Source organism: Pipistrellus hanaki, assembly GCF_964339955.1.
Source record: "Pipistrellus hanaki genome assembly, chromosome: 14".
In the NCBI taxonomy this organism is placed as follows: Eukaryota; Metazoa; Chordata; class Mammalia; order Chiroptera; family Vespertilionidae; genus Pipistrellus; species Pipistrellus hanaki.
The window spans coordinates 45,177,377-45,194,268 of record NC_140516.1 but is presented as its reverse complement, the minus strand read 5'-3'; the positions used below and the strand labels follow the sequence as shown (position 1 = coordinate 45,194,268).

At 44.8% G+C, this 16,892-nt stretch overlaps 1 protein-coding gene across 4 annotated transcripts in view; it reads left to right on the top strand.

Annotated features, from left to right (window-relative positions):
- GPAM (glycerol-3-phosphate acyltransferase, mitochondrial) overlaps nucleotides 1-16,569 on the top strand; it is a 51,326-nt gene extending 34,757 nt beyond the window's left edge. For 3 of the 4 annotated variants that reach the window (XM_084904032.1, XM_084904031.1, XM_084904033.1), the window contains exons 11-21: nucleotides 1,314-1,427; nucleotides 2,554-2,639; nucleotides 3,383-3,498; nucleotides 5,251-5,321; nucleotides 6,385-6,649; nucleotides 7,211-7,353; nucleotides 8,686-8,763; nucleotides 9,375-9,515; nucleotides 10,788-10,977; nucleotides 12,048-12,106; nucleotides 12,837-16,569. In XM_084904032.1, coding sequence (XP_084760158.1) covers nucleotides 1,314-1,427; nucleotides 2,554-2,639; nucleotides 3,383-3,498; nucleotides 5,251-5,321; nucleotides 6,385-6,649; nucleotides 7,211-7,353; nucleotides 8,686-8,763; nucleotides 9,375-9,515; nucleotides 10,788-10,977; nucleotides 12,048-12,106; nucleotides 12,837-12,953 — 1,380 coding nt within the window. In that variant the 3' untranslated portion in view covers nucleotides 12,954-16,569. The remainder of the gene's footprint in view (nucleotides 1-1,313; nucleotides 1,428-2,553; nucleotides 2,640-3,382; nucleotides 3,499-5,250; nucleotides 5,322-6,384; nucleotides 6,650-7,210; nucleotides 7,354-8,685; nucleotides 8,764-9,374; nucleotides 9,516-10,787; nucleotides 10,978-12,047; nucleotides 12,107-12,836) is intronic. The other variant, XM_084904034.1, reaches the window with a different exon arrangement.
- Nucleotides 16,570-16,892: the final 323 nt, after the last annotated feature.

Genomic DNA, 16,892 nt, shown 5'->3' with positions numbered 1-16,892 from the left:
AATTTGAGAAATGGCAGTAATGTTTTTTTATAAGCTTCTTACTGAAGTAAGTGTAAGAGTTATAGAAGAATGCACAAATCGTAAGATGAAGCTTGAATTATCAGAGTGAACAACCCCCTGTAACTAACACTGAACTCAGGAAAATACTATCAGGACCCTAGGAACCCCCCTGTGCCCTTCATTGCCTGGTTCCCTTTGCTCAGGCAGGTGTTTGTGCGATTCATCCTTGTTGTTGCATTTGCTCAGTTTGTTTATTCTCATAGTATTCCCGTGTGAATATGCCATATTTATCCTATTGTAGAAAAACAGTTTGGGTTCTGGATTTTGACTGATCATTTCTGTACATTTCTCTTGATGACCATATGTGCATTCTGAGGGCCTGTATCTAAGAGTTTGGAATTGTTGGGTCATGATGTCTATACATGTTCAGCTTTCGTAAATACTGCCATACAGTTTTCCAAAGTGCTTTTACCAATGTACCATTCCTGCCGGCACTGGGAGAGTTCCAGAGGAATTTAGTGTTGTCCTTATTTAGTGTGGAAGTGTTGGGCAAGGTGCTTATATCAGGCCCGCTGCCCAGAACATGTCAGCAGCTCAAGGACCCTTGATAATTGGAGGCTTTAAAAGTTAAGTGATCGACACAGATTATCATCTGTACCTGTTGTTGAGATTCCCCCTCAAGTTTGTTAGGTGTCTGTTCTGAATGTGTGTTCCACTCACGCTGACTGTCTCACAAGGTCATATCTGAGTCCTGCATCCACTATTTGGCCGCCATTGTGCCATATGCATGTTAAATATTCAGTAAGTGCTTACTGAATGAATAGTTAGCTTAAAGGCCACCATCGGGCTGGATTTGACACTCGCTGCCTAATGTTAGGTATTTCGACTCTGGTGATCATTAGGCCTCCGATAAGTGACCTCTTTGACATCTTATTTTATCTGAGCACTGGAGAATATTGTTCAACCTATGTCATTTTTTCCTTCTGTTAGTTTGCAGTTGTGTTTTTGTGAATGCTATAAATAGTGTGCTGAATGAATTAGTGTTAAATGTTTGGTTTTTCATTGACCAAATCACCTCTTCTGATGACACGATTACATCTTATAGACTCTATGAATTCTAAATATTTTCACAGGTCTATGTCAATGAATACTTATTTCCCATGTTCATTCGCTCTTGTTTTTTTTTCCTTCAATATGAACCACGAAAAACAAAAGAAACAAAAAAAACAAAACACTTTATTTTTTAGATAACAGGATGTTTGCATATGTGTGAGCTTTATATCTTATGTCATTCTTTCAAAATTGGAATTTAGGGAAAACCTAAGAAGAACGAGAGCCTTTGGAGTGTGGCCAGAGGCGTCATCAGAATGTTACGGAAAAACTATGGGTGTGTCAGAGTGGATTTTGCACAGCCATTTTCCTTAAAGGTGAGTGTCTGTTGAAATGAAGCTGTTTAAAGCATTGTGGTAGCTGGGGGTCAGGTCTGGGCCCTGGTCCTGCCTGCCTCTAGTCCAGCTTCTGTCGCCTCAGTTTCTTCTCCTGGAAAATGAGGACTATGTCAAGAATGTCATTTCCTAAATTTTCCAACCAAAGTACACCTGCTAACAAAGAACAGTAAATATCTATCTTTGGGAGACATTAGGTTCAATGTTTATTGCTATTTTTTTTAAACTCATGAGACTTTTGCATATTGTTTTATAATATATAACAATATTTTATATTGTGTTTTTAAATTGCCTTTAGAGGAAGATTTTCAAAGCACAATCCTTAAAAGCTGGGTCCTAGTCAAACTAGGATGATCCTCTGATTTACCGAATGGGATCCAGGTCCCTTGTGTTCTGAAGGGTGGGGCTCTCCTCGTGGGAAGCCTGGGACTGCCGGGCCCCTGAGGTCCTGGCAGTGTAAATGCCTAAGATTTTCCAATTGGTTAAAGAGGAAGAAGGATGGGTGATGGAGTTGGGAACCCAGGGGGTCAGGGACAGAGTCCTGCTCCTGCTGTTCCACTTCCTGGTTTTATTTTAAAAGATTCGCATTACTGTGCTAGATGCTTGCTAACCTTAATGCTTCCAATTCTTAAGAACCTCATCATTCTTACTATTAAAAAAAAAAAAAAAAGATTGCACAGCTTTTCTCTCGTTATGATTTGCTTTTGGGTTGAAGTTCTTTTGAATATTATGTGACCCTCAGGTTGTCAGATTTCCTTTATATAAAGCATGGTTATGTCAGTTACCAGTAATAATATTGGGAATGTCAAATAATTTATTGAAGATGTGAGAAAAGTTAATTGTTCTCCTTTAATTTATAAATGATTTTGCTTAAGCATCATTCTGTTCTTTGTATTTTCAGTTCTTAAATTTCATGTCTGACAGCATCCTATTGGTCATTCTGGACTCCTGAAGATGGTTTAGGATATAAGAAGTATCAATAGTTCTCTGTAGCATAGCTGATTTGATGAAACAACTCCTTTTTTTACTTTTTGAAGATTGAGTATATTTTATATATGTTTATGTAAATGAGACAATGAGAGCAAATGTTTGGTTTTTTCCCCTCCAGGAATATTTGGAAAGCCAGAGTCAGAAACCTGTGTCTGCCCCTCTTTCTCTGGAACAAGCCTTGCTCCCAGCTATACTTCCTTCAAGGTGAGGTTTGGGGGAATTTTTTATACTGGCTAAACTATCAGATATCTATTAGGTCTTACATTGTAAAGAAAAATAGGTTAACTTGAATGAGAACATGCATGTTCTTATTTTCACTTCTGAGCTTGAGTAACTTTTGAAGTGATGTGCTTTCAAAGTTTGGAGGTTTTTTATTTATTTGCATTCTAAAATCTATTTGATAAATTTTCCTAAATGTTTTTAAATGAAGTATCTTGCTTTCTTTCCCCCCCTTTTTTTTTTTTTTTTTTTCAGCCAGTGGGTTTGGAAATGATGTATCAGTAGACAATTTAGTTATAACTAAATAATGTATTTCCTCCAAGAGAGTGTATTGGGCATAGTAGAGTATATCGTGGAGAAAAACAACCCATAGAAATAATCTACTTGTGGTTTAAATTTAGAATATATAGTAACTTACAGTGTGTTATACATTCATCCCTTTGGCCAGTGTCGGCAAACTCATTAGTCAACGGAGCCAAATATCAATAGTACAACGATTAAAATTTCTTTTGAAAGCCACATTTTTTAAACTTAAACTTCTTCTAATGCCACTTCTTCAAAATAGACTCACCCAGGCCGTGGTATTTTGTGGAAGAGTCACACTCAAGGGGCCAAAGAGTCACATGTGGCTCGCGAGCTGCAGTTTGCCGACCATGGCCTTGGGCCATCATAATTTGCTTTGTGAAAGAGTGGGTTGTAGAAGTCTAATTTTTAAGGAACTTTTTCAGACCCAACGATGCTGCTGCTGAAGGTGCTGAGCCGTCCCCTGACGAGTCCAGCAATGAGACAGAGGAGTCGTTCCGGAGGAGACTGATCGCTAATCTGGCTGAGCACATCCTCTTCAGTAAGTGGAGCAACAGTCTGTGGTTTGCGGTGCAGACCGGCGTGTTGCAGGGCAGACCGTACAGGTTCGGGAATCTGCTCTGCTTTTCCACTTCTAGTTCTGGTACCTGATACACACACAGGCGGTGATAGATGGGTTATTAGCCAGAAGGTGATGTGGCGGGGTCATCGAGTAAAACATCTCACACAGTGCCCGATGAGGGGTGCTCATGCTTTAATAATATACAGCACTGCCACAGTGATTTGTTATCTCTTTTGCTCATGAATGTGTTTCCTTGAACTAACTTGTAGTGCAGCTCAAATATCGAGGGGCCGTTCTGTGTAATGTTTGCTTTAGCTGTGGGGATACAGACTGAGGAGCTAGTGGCTCAGCACCTACAGAGCCTGTGCTGTTCTCAGGGGGGTAGTTGTACATAAACACTATGCGGAAGGGATCCAGAGCGGAGTGCGGTGAGTGCAGAGCCAGTCTTCCTTAAGGACCAGATTGCAGTGTCCTGTCATGCGGTAGAGGTGGCTTTATAGTCCTGGGGCAGCATCTCAGTCCCTTGGTATGCAGCCCAGTAGGCTCTTGTCTCCACTTCTTGTCTCCACTCCATCCCCCATCAGCTCCAAATCTCAGCACTTCCTGCCGGTGTTGGTGTCCATGCCTTCTCTGGCTCATTCCACTTCAGCTGCTGCTGCCTCGTGCGGGACAGAGCACAGAGTGTTCTTTCTCAGGCTCATCTGACGTGTCTCTTGTGCTTGGATTCTGGATGCTAAAATAATACATCCTTAATGCTGGAGAGTTGGAAAATAAAAGCAAAACCCACTGTCCAAGTAACCAGCGTTGTTGCTGTCTGATTTCTAAAAATCCTTCTGGCAGTTTTATCTTGTGCTCTTTTCCATTTGTAACACATTTGCATTTATGTTTTTTTTTTTAAAAAAAAAAAAAACAAACCTCTTTATAAATGTTCTTTTTGATGGCTATAAATATAGTACTGGATACTGTTTTGTTTTTTTAAACACTGGAGACAATATCAGCTGTGAATCAAGTATTTCATATCAGAAAACTCCCCAATGGCGTTTAGTTCAGATTATTCTACAGATGTTCTCGTATTTGATTTATATGATTATAATTTTCTGCAAACTCAGAGTATTGTGTATGGACTAGAGTCATTTCAAATGTATTTACGTCCCCTTCTTCCCGACCTCTCACCTATCTCTGGGCCAGGTTGAAAGAGGAGGTGAAAATACATTGAGCAGCATCCCTGTGGGTCCTGTGGCAGGCCATCCATTTCATTCTCACGCAGCCCATGGACTAGGCAGTGCTCTCACGTTACCCCTGAGGAAGCTGAGGCTTGGGAATTTAAGTAATTTCCTCCTAGTTGTGAAATTAGTCAGCGTAGAAGTTAGGTTTTGAGCCCAGATTTCCTGACTTTCCGGCCTGTGGGATGAGTATGGAAGTATAGTTACAGTAGACTGTCACCTGGGACAAGTCAAGAAATAGCAATGGGATGTGCTGTAGAGCTCGGAGAATGGGCTCAGGCTTTGGGTCTTGGTATTTTCATAAAGGTGTCTCCAAGTCATTCAGTAACTAAACTCCATTATCCTCAATTTAAGGTGCACCTACCTTAGACTGAATTCTGTTATATGACGGATAGTGATCTCTAATGGCCTAGAACACAGTGTGTGTATATGTGTGTGTGTGTGTGATATATATATATGTTGTTTTTTTTTTTTAAAGTGAAACTGAAGCTCTGTGCTTGCCTTTCAGCTGCTAGCAAATCCTGTGCCATTATGTCAACACACATCGTGGCCTGCCTGCTGCTCTACAGACACAGGCAGGTATGTCCGCCGCATCACCTGAAGCTACAGACTACGAGTGAGACTGCTCTGTCAGCTGTGGAGATCTGATGCTCTGATAGATTTGGCCCATTCCTGGCCAGGACTGTGAGACAAACAGTAATATAAGCTAAGGACCTTGCCCACAGGAACTTACAAATCCAATGACAAAATCTACATGAAAAAAACTCAGAGACTGTGTTTATGTATGTGTGTGTGTGTGTGTGTGTGTGTGTGTATATGTATATATATATATATGTATATGTACGTATGTACACACACACACACACACACACATATATATAAGAGGCCCTGATGCACAAAATTTGTGCAAGAGGCTCCTCAGTTGCCGTGGCAGCAGCCTCTGCCTCAGCCCATCCACCGCGGCTTCGTTCCGAACATCTGGTCTAATTAGCATATTATGCTTTCATTATTATAGATACAGTAATAGTAAGGCATTCTTTGAGTGGTATAGTTAATGTAAATAACAACATACACACACATACACACACACACAGTAATAGACATACTTTGAGAGGTATAGTTAATATAAATAAAGCATATTTTAATTGACATGCAGATAGCAAATGGCTTCCCTGCTATTTGATTTGTGTTTAGGACCACAATGCACTATGCTAAGATGGGACTGGCTGTGTCTGTCATGTTCTCACCAAATACAGTGCCAGTATCTATAGGCACCCAATAAGTATTTGTCAGATAGGTGTTTAATAAGGGGAAATTCTTGCTAAAAATAAGCACTTCTTACTTTCAGATGGTGGCTTCTGCTCTCTATGATCTTATGTGCTCATATCACATGTGTGGCTAGAGTGCTCTCTGGATGCGGAATATCAATTACTTGACAATCTGGGGGACTGGCTTTTTAATACTTTTTTTTTTTTTTTTTTTTTTTTACTTTCTCTGCATTGGTGGTGTGACCCCTTTTCTGTATGTGCTGACATGAAGTTGCAGGAAAGCCAAGGCAAGAAAAAAACCCTCTGAACGGCCTCTCAGCCTTTTGGGAAGTAGTTTTCCACTGTCATGAGACCATTTCTATGTGTTTCTCTAGGGAATCGATCTCTCCACATTGGTGGAGGACTTCTTTGTGATGAAGGAGGAAGTGCTGGCCCGTGATTTTGACCTGGGGTTCTCGGGAAATTCCGAAGATGTGGTCATACATGCCATACAGCTGTTGGGAAATTGCGTCACAATCTCGCACACCAGCAGGAACGATGAGTTTTTTATTACTCCCAGCACAACTGTCCCATCAGTCTTTGAACTTAACTTCTACAGCAACGGTGTCCTGCACGTCTTTATCATGGAGGCCATCATAGGTATGTTGGGCCCTGGAACATTTTCACAGGAAATACAAGGCCCTAAAACACCCTGGGGTCTACTTCGGTTTGGATGATAACCCCTGGTTTAGGGAACGTGTTGCTCTATTTTTAAACTTCAAATAAGAATATAATCTGTATCACTGTTTATAGCTTATTTTTACATCTATTCTTCGGTAAGTAGCTCATGAGTTAGGGCATAGTATTACACTTAAGATTGAGGGAGAGAGGTAAGGTGTCTTGCTGTCCAGGAGCTGAAAGACTGGTGAGAGGAGACAGACACGGGGTGGTGATGTGGGTGTTGGGGCTCAGTTGTGATCGGGGGCACAGGGAGAAAGAGAACAGAGGGGATGGGCCCCAGAGGAAGGCCTTGGATGGAGCTGGGCTCACATGGACTCATGAGAAGTAAGTCCTGAGGGGATTTACTTACATTTCACCCTGAAACGCAGGGAATTATTTTTGATGTCGCAGTCCGGTAAGATAGTCCGAGCTCTCTGAGCCAGTTGAAGCTTTCCTGGGAGCCCTGAGACGGCGGCTTCACTGATGCTTTCCTCTCCTCAGCCTGCAGCCTCTACGCAGTCCTGAACAAGAAGGGTGCGGGCGCGCCTGCCGCTGGGGCCCCCACCCTCATCAGCCAGGAGCAGCTGGTGCGGAAGGCGGCCAGCCTGTGCTACCTGCTGTCTAACGAGGGCACCATCTCTCTCGTAAGTAACAACTCTTTGCCTGTTCTCTTTTTCTTGAGCATTTTTATGAAAATATGAGTAGCTTGCTGCTGCTTCCCTCAGCTGGCCACCCGCCCACCAATGCTGGTTGCTCTCCCCTGCTCATAGCTCACTGCCCCACCCTCCTGCTGATCCCTGATTCAGTGGTTATGCAGTTGGTCCTTAACGCCTCAGGGCATGACAGATAATTAGCATATTTCTCTCTTATTATATAGAATAAACCAACTTTTGTCTTTTTCTATTACTGAGGCTTTGCATTCTACTCCTGACCTCTAGACTAATATGTTGTTTATTGTGTGGATGTGGCTTTTGGGGTCACTGCTCCAGTGACCACTTTGTGCCCTGTGAGGTGTGTTGGGCAACTGGTCGACATTCGGCATCAGTCAGATCCAAGGTTACCGAGCTCTTGTTCCACATAAAGCGCTGGGCCAGAGGTTTGTAAATAATTAATACTCTCATTCCTGGATGATGGAACCACAGACGATGAGAGTCAGAAACAGTCTTCAAATCATCTGCTCAGCCCCATCCTCACTTTACAAATCGGGAGACTGAGGCCACGCAGTCCTGATGAGCATGCATGTATGTCCACACACTTGCAGACATTTATAAGGAGGCATACATGTTAAGCAGTAGAGAGCTCTTTCTTCAAAGCCATCAACAGGTAGAACTCATTCTATTTAAAGTCTATTGTCCTACACGTGGGACTTCTGTGAGCACGTGTGTGATGAGGGACCACCTCCACGGGCTTCTTCATAGGAGCATGTTGCTGGGCCTGTTGGGGAATCTCTTTTGCCTCAGCCTTGGGAGAGTGGGGGAGAATGGTGGGGGGTCAGAAGGGAGAGGGTAAATAGGCTCTCAAGATTGCCTTTATCCTTTTCCTGGATCTTTTTTGAATATTGGACATTGTGTTTCCTTATCCACCACCTTTGTGTACAATATCTACACAAACCTTTGACAGCTTTTGCAGAGAAATTGTCTTATAAAGAAGAAGAATAGGTGGTGGGGTGTGACAAGTGGCCCCTCTAAGGGCTGCTTCCTTGGGGTAGGGGGAGGCTGAGCTTGGGAGCACCCTTTTTTGGGTATTGCCACACTCTGTGCTCTGCCAGTCCGGAGAACGAGGCCTCTTCTGTGGCTTTGCCCATGGCCACCCATATTTACCAGGAGGGTGGGCATTGGAAATCATAGGACTGGCCCAGTGCTAAGGTAGGTTATATCATGGAAACATTTGGCAGCTACTTTGTACCGTATTTTTCTGTTTTTACTAAAAGAGGTATAGGATTGTGACATTGACCTTGAAATGTCTCTTCTTTCCAGCCCTGCCAGACGTTTCACCAAGTCTGTCATGAAACAGTGGGCAGGTTCATCCAGTACGGCATTCTCACGGTCGCAGAGGTAAGGAGAATCGCTCGCCTTTGTTTAGTTTAGTTTCTTGCTCTTCATTTCCTTGTCCTTTCCACCAACTACTTTAATCAATATTACAACCAATTATTGTAGCTGGTAATTACATTAGATCTGTAGTCAAATCTACAGAAGAGAAAAGTCAGCGTGGGGAGAGTAAACGTCTTAGGGATTGTGTGACATTTTGGCTCCTTCTGTGTAAATGGTGTTGTCTAAAATCTATCCTGACAATTCCGGGTCCTGAAGTTGTTCTAAGATGAGATGTTTTACCTCTCAGTGTGCTTGTAGCTTGCACACATGCATTTTTCTCTTTTGAGATTTTGTTTCAATGTTGGTAAATGTAGTAGAGTGAGTATGGCCTGGAAAAGGTGAAGGTGTTGTTATTTGATGTGTTTGGTAGCGCCCCCCCCCCCCCCCGCCCTTTCCTTTGTTCTTTCCTCGCTCTCTCCTGAGTGATTCTGAGTTTGGAGAGGGAGGTGTGTGGACCTTGTAAGTGGCGGCAGAGAGGCGTGGAGAGGGAATGAGAGAAGCTGCCATGGTGGGTCCAGCTGGCAGCGGCGTGTGCCTGTGCCTATTTGCCGACTCTTGCTCGTCCCCTGGCATAGCAAGATGACCAGGAAGATGTCAGCCCCGGTCTTGCTGAGCAGCAGTGGGACAAGAAGCTTCCCGAACCTTTGTCCTGGAGAAGTGATGAAGAAGACGAAGACAGTGATTTTGGCGAGGAGCAGCGAGACTGCTACCTGAAGGTACTTTGGGGAAGAATTCTGGAGGACTTTACAGTGATGACTTTGAGGTTCATGTTTCCATTAGCTAATGAGGCTGATAAACTGGGACCCTGGTGACTCATTCATAGCCAAAGCACCCACAGCCCAGCGTGGTTCTTTCTGCCTAGTGAATAAAGGCTCTCGAGCTGTTGAATTAATACCTGAGATTGTTCAGCTTGAGTATAATTGAATGGAAGAGGAAACAAGAGTGACATTGAGAAAGGTGAATGTCCTAGATGGTGCCATTCATGACCTCGTACAGAACAGGCAGGTGCAGACTTGTGCCCACACGCGCACTCAATCCTAAAGAGGCATGTTTGTGTTTAGTCACCAAGCAAGGGGGTACCACACCAGCTGTGGGAGAGAATACCACCCCACTGCCCTTGGCCTGGCTGCTCCTTTGAGCCATTGTCAGTCTTGCCATCCCTTCTGAATGTTCTGCATCAGCTGTTTGCCTTCGATGAAAACAAATCCTATCACAGGAGAAAATTTGGATTTTTAGAAGTTTGGTTGTCCCTCATTTAGAAAATAAATTTTGTCTAACTTAAAATTTTAGAGATCAGTAATAATGACCCATCTTTTCTGAATATCCTAAGTGGGTATTTTCTCTCAGTAGGTGGACATGCCTAGTACACACACACACACACACACACACACACACAGTTAGGAGATATGGCTTCTGGAGATTCCAAATGACAAATTTTTCCATTTGGGGTTTTATTGGTTTCAAGATGGGCCAATGATCCTGCACACACGAGAGTGGCTTATCTGAACATGCATGTCTTGGGGGGCACAGGGAGAGCCTCACCATTCCCCATCCTTGCTGGACTTTGGGCTGAAGGACGATGGGGGGTGCCAGGAAGTGGGGACTAGGGAGGACAGAGATGATCTTGTGATCTTGTCATGTGACCTTTTTGTGTCCTTAAGTAACTGTTGAGTCAGGCTTCCAGCCCCAAAGAGATTAACCTCAGGACCAGCCACTTTCAGTGATGACAATGTGTCATAATTGTGCTATTCAAATATCGAGATTCCTTCTAGGCAGCTGCTCAATGCACGCACATCTCAAGTCCTGTAAAAGTCAATGACTGTGAAAAAGAACGCATTTCAGCACTGAGAGTCATTTCCCACAGAGCCGCTCCCTGTGCGCACGAGTGGCAGGCGGCGCTGTGCAGTCACTGGCTCTCCCAGGAGGGTCCCCTGTCAGCGTGCCGCTGCTGCTGTGCCTCCTCATGCGTTGTCTCTGCTCTTTCTCAGGTGAGCCAATCCAAGGAGCACCAGCAGTTCATCACCTTCCTGCAGAGGCTGCTGGGCCCACTGCTGGAGGCCTATAGCTCTGCTGCCATGTTCGTCCACAACTTCAGCGGGCCCGTCCCCGAGCCGGAGTACCTGCAGAGGCTGCACAAATACCTCATAACCAGGACAGAAAAAAATGTTGCCGCCTATGGTACGTGTGCCACTGGTTTGGCTTCTTTTAAATCTCTGACTTCTTAGATTACAGGAATGCTAGTTATAGTGGGGGGGGGGGGGGATTGCAAAATTATCCTGACCTCTCAGTCTATAGTCCCATCATTTGTGAGGTTTCTGCATGTAGTTGTTTGTTTATTCTTATTGCTTTGTAGTTGCCCATTGTATGAATATTTAGCACATTTTATTCAGTCCGTCTGCTGTTGATGGATATTTGGGCTGTTGGCAGTTTAGAGCCCCTGGGAATAGGCTGTTTGGCACAGGTTTGCACACACATCTTCGGGTGGACATGTTTTGCAGCAGGTTGGGTGCATATCCAGGAGCAGAGTTGCCTGGTCACAGGGTGTGTAGGTTCAGCGTTAGTGGGTCCGGCCAGATGGCGCCCACTTGGTGGGCCAGTTGGCACTCCCACCAGCTGTGCCTGCTCAATTGCTCCACCTCCTGGCTGGCACTTGATATTGTCTGTTGTGAAAGAGGCGTGATTGGGGTGGGGGCAGCATTTTATACACTTAGGGTTTAGAACTGAAACAACTGTGAGTAGGAATTTTTAGAGACAGAGGGACCTAGAGATAGAGCTTTACCTAGAGAGATGTGCAGATCCGATCTAGATCGGTCACTTTCTAGATGACGCAGCCACTCAGGTCACATAGCTGGTTCCTGGGCAGAACTGGGTTGGAACTCCTGACCTCCAGGCTTGTGCTCTTTCTGGCCCCACTGCTGCAGCAATCACTTGTGCATCAAACATGGATTTCTACGCATCTCCTTTGATTCTCACAAAACCCCTTTAAGGCAGATGCTTTAATTATTTCTCCTTCCCTTTCTCCCCCCTTCCTTTCTCCTCTCTCCCTGTCTCTTTTCCTCCTTCCCTCCTGCTCTCTCTTTCTCCTTATTCTTCTCTCCTTTTTTTTCCCCTTAAAAGATGGTAAAGTCGGTTTAACGTGGAGCTGCCCGCTGCTGACTCGCTCTGATGCTCTGGCCTCTGCACTTCTCACTGTGGATGTGGGTTTTGCTGGGCTGAACATTTGACAGGGTCTCACTCTTTCTCTACAGCTGAGAGTGCCACATACTGTCTCGTGAAGAATGCTGTGAAAATGTTTAAGGATATTGGGGTAAGTGCCCGCGCTGTGGTAGAAAAGCACGTGTTAACCTCTGTCCTCTTCCCCTTTAGACCTGGTCTGTCTGAGCCCCCTTTAGGGGGGGTGGACCCCGAGGGGAGCCGTTTCTGCTGAATTAGCCCTGAAGGCCTTTTGGGGGATGTGTGGGGCATGTTAAAGGTGAGGCCCGCCAGTGCAGCTTTCTTTGAAAGATCCAGAGTTTTGCTGGTTTTCACCTCCATTCTAAACCTGTTTGCGTAGAATGTGTCCCTGTGTTTCCAGATGCTCTGGCCACTGGGCAGGGGTGTTGATGGTGCCCCATGGTTCTGACTGATTTCGCTGTATTTTACTCTAAGTATTGCTAGAAGAATCCTCAGCTGTGCTTTACTTTCTCGTATCACGTGGCGCTGGGTTCCACAGAGGTACCAGTGGGCTTTGTCAGGGACCGTGACTTTATTCCACCATAAACAGAAGAGGCTAGTGCACTGGCTGCCCTCCCCGAAACCAGCACCACACCTGCACCACAACCCCCGCCCTGCTCGCAGACATGGGCAGAGCTTGTGCTTAAAGGCAGGAGACAGTTTGCTATGTCCTACTGCTTCTGGGGTTTCAGACACCAGTTAGGGTTGGTGACTGGAATGTCCTTTTTTTTTGTTTTGTTTTTGTTTGTGGTTTGTGTTTTTTTTGTTTGTTTTTTGTTTTGTTTTGTTGTTTTTTTTGCATTTAATTGAAACTTTCTCTCTAGGTTTTCAAAGAGACCAAACAAAAGAGAGTGTCTATTTTGGAACTCAGCAGCACTTTCCTACCTCAGTGCAACCGGCAGAAACTCCTGGAATATCTCCTGAGCTTTGTGGTGCTGTAGCAACGAGCTGCCGGCAGGTGAAGGGCGTGCATGGCCCCTGGCTGGCTCAGCCCTTTATGCTCCAGGTGGGAGGTGCGTCCTGCGGCCAGGCCTGCCCTGCCCTGCCCTGCCGTGGCCTCCTGGAAAGCAAGTGCCTTCTCCCCTCCGTGGGCCTGTGACCATCCCGACTCCAAGGCGCACAGTGGCCCGCAGATAGCGCTCCGGGGGCCCCAGCCTCCGCTTGCAGTTTCTAATCAGTAGATTACAGAATGAAATCTCAGCAAAGATTTTGGAGTTTATTAAAGATTTACATTTTAAGTATAACTGTTAAGGACTAATTAATGTGAAGGACAAAAAAAAAATGTAGCTGTACTAGTATTCTTGAACTGAATCTTGGTGATACGTAATGCTATTGGGGAATTCATTGGTATATTTTCTGATTAACTGTTAATCCTTTAAAAATAACTGTCAACCCAAAGTGCTTTACGAAAGAGTGGGCAGGTGCACATCCCACCCAGGTATCCCTGTGCTGGCCTGCGCTGGTCAGATTGAGGACGTGTTTTCAGAGCTGCGCGAGAACACAATGTTAGATTAGGTCAGGGATGGAGATAGCATGATGACATTATCTGACACCAGGCTGGCAAGATTCAAGGTGAGCTTGGCCAGAAAACTGACTTGGAAAACTTGTGCTCAGATAAAAATGTACCACTGTGTTTTAAATGACCAGCAAGTATTTAGGAATGACTTCCGTTTCATGGCTGTACCCTTTCCCACCCCTCAGGTGGTCCCTGCCTCTCATAGGTACGGCTGTCCCAGCGTCGTTGGCGCGGCCTGGGAGACTTGGTGCAGAAAGGGCTCTGGCTGAGGCTGCTGGCACAGGGTTTCCTGTGCTGCACACAGTGTGTGTGTGAGGCTGGCTGGGGGCCTGGGACCCACTTGGGGCAGGCAGTGTGCCACCCGTGCGGCCTTCGTGGTGGCCTGGTGAATGGTTGGAGACATTTATGGATCTTTAGCTGGGAGGCAAAATCAAGGTTCTTTAAAAATGTAACGAGTCAATATGCCTCAACCCTGACGCCACGCAAATCATGAAAACTTGTCTCTTCATAATAGAGGTGCCTTTTTGTGAGCGGGGAGCATTAAGTGTTCATCAATTTTGGTAATTTCTGGTGATTTAAGATGTGATATTAAAACATTTTCTCACAGCTCATTGTTCCTCCTCTCCAAGGTATTACGGGATGAGGAACCCTCCTAATGAATATTGCATATTGTCTTTGAATTTAATATAGGAGTACTGAGAATGAAGTTTGTGCTTTCATAAGCTTAGATTTTAAACACTAATCTTATCTCATGAATATTCTGTGCTTGGGAGAGGGAAGGCACTGACTGATATTTCACTTTAAGTGAAATGTCTCGTTTGGAACTCATAGCAATAAGGTTGTGCTGCTGCGACCCCCACTCTTTGCAGATCCCCCGTTTGGAACATACTTTCTTAGTAGGAACTTGTGTACCATTCAGCTACCGTCAGTGTTGTCGGCTCCGGGGTGGAGTGTGGGCTTCACCTTGTGGCTTCCGTTTTACTAACCGGGCGTTCTGTGTCCGGGGGGAGCACATGGGAGGCTTAGTTATCCCCTCGGGTGCTCCCTCTGGGGGCCAGCCAACATCTAGACTCTTGACTTCATCCCCTAAATTAGCGACCAAGGTTACTCAGACCGCCTCTCGCCTCTCCGGAATGTCACGGCTGGCAGACTTCCTAGTGGCTGACGCTGCTGCCCTGCTTGTGATTCTGCTGGAGCCGAGGCCGGGCCAGCCCGAGCAGGGACCACGGCTTCGGCTCCCCTGGCTGTTTCCCTCGGTTTCTCTCTCGGTTGGTTTGTTTGCTAGGAATCGAATCAGATGCTTTGGGGAATGCAATGTATGGTTCACTGGGTCTCTCGCCACTCAGCTCACTGTGAGAATAAATATGCATGCCTTTTTTTGTAATTAACTGGTGCTTCAAACCCTTTTTAAGGAAGAAAAATCTCAACCAAAGTTATGCTCACCCAAGCAAGCTGACCTTCGTTGCGAGAACACCTGTATGACAGTAAGGTTTCCAGCTTTGCTTAGATTTACTCTCATTGTTTCCCCTAAGCGGATGGCGTCCATGTACGATTAAACAAACTAGGTGCTTGTAAATAATTTACTACCGTTTACTTTGCATTTCTCTGAATCTGAAATGCATGCCTCCAGGGAAAGGCTGTGAGTCAAGTTACAAAACCAACAAACAAAAAACTCCAACCATAAACGATATGAAACTGCACTCTTTCAAAAAGAGAATGTCCCAAGTCACTCAGAAAACGGGAAGAGCTTTTGATCTCTTGCATTTTAAGAAAAACAAAGGGAAAGAACTAGGGTGGAATGTGTGGGACTAATAACAGGAATACCAGGAGCCTCCCTTCTGAGTGGAGAGAACACCTGGGAAAGGCCGGGAATGCAGGCTCAGCTGTGGAATTCCCGTCACCCGGAGGGAAGCATTTCCCGTTGTTTTCGGGGGCAGATGCTCCGGGATGGCGGGCTGCTCTGCAGAAGCAAGTGTCCCTAGGAAAGCAAGTTTGGCCGTGGTCCTCTTCCTGGGAACTCCGTGCACTCAGCACAGTGAGGGCGCAGGGTCTGGGAGGACGCAGCCTTTAACCAGCGACCCCAGGACCCTTTCCCCTTCCGGACGTCTGGGAACCGCTCACTGGTTCCCCCTGAAAAACATTTTGGGGAACACTAGGTTAGGCAGTTCTTTAAGGGGATACAACAGTAACTGAGAGGGCGTTGAGGCATGAACTTTGTGGCAGGTGTTACATTTAGTGTAAGGTGACCAGATGTCCCGCTTTTGGCGGGACAGTCCTGATTTTTAACAAATTGTCCTGCGTCCCTCGGCGTTTTAAAAAAGTCCAAAAGATTTAAAAGAATCTTTCCAAAAATCAGGACTTTTTAAAAACACCGCGGGATGCAGGACAAATTGTTAAAAATCGGGACATCTGGTCACCTTCGTTTAGTGGCTATTTCCTCCCCTACTGACAGCACAGAAAACCAAGACAGGTGGCCAGGCCCTGTCCTCATTGGGAAGGATCAGTGTCAGCGGTGCCGGGTTTTTCACTGAAAGCAGCAAAATTAACACAGATTAACTGGGATAGGATTTTCATTCAGATTTAGAAGGGGAAAAAAATTGCACAATTGAATGTAGATTTTTATCCACAGATAGCTCTAGTATTTAGAAGTGACAGGACCTCTGACTGAAGTTTATAAAACTTAATTTGGATGTAAATCTTTTTTAAAACACTCTTTTTAGGAACTGGAGACTTGGCATCTGGCATTTTAGTTTAATACAAACTAATGATTGCGTTTGGAAGAGACCTTTGAATTTCTTTCTAAACACCTAAAGCACAGAAATGCCCTGCGGGAAGGGATTAGACTATGTGCCTGTTGTACAGAGAAACGTGGAATTGTAAAAGGAATTACTCTCACTGTGAAATAACACTGTGTGATTTTGTGAGCAGCACTTATTTGGAAACATTAATTGATTTTTATGCCTGTTAATAATGTATTGTAAGAAGCACAGACTTGTAGTTTTGTTTTAATAAACCAAAAAAAAAAAAAGAGAGAGAGAATATATTCTTGATGTCTTGCATTTGTATTTAAAAGTCCCCTACATGTAATTTATTATACAAACACTTGTTCTTGTTTGACTTCACACAGAACTTTATTAAAATGCTTTAGAAGAAACTCTCTTACATAAACTTACAAGCCTTCGGTGAGTGGTTTATTACTGACTCAGAGCTCTGGAACCGTGATCAGGCACCGGGGAGGTAGGCCTATAGCTACGTCTCAGCTGTTGCTCCCCTGAGAAAATAAATGTTCGCATCACAGATACGTTCTTTGGGTGTCTGTAAAAACTCCTTTGCACTCGGATGAGAATGCATAGTTTTATAAAGT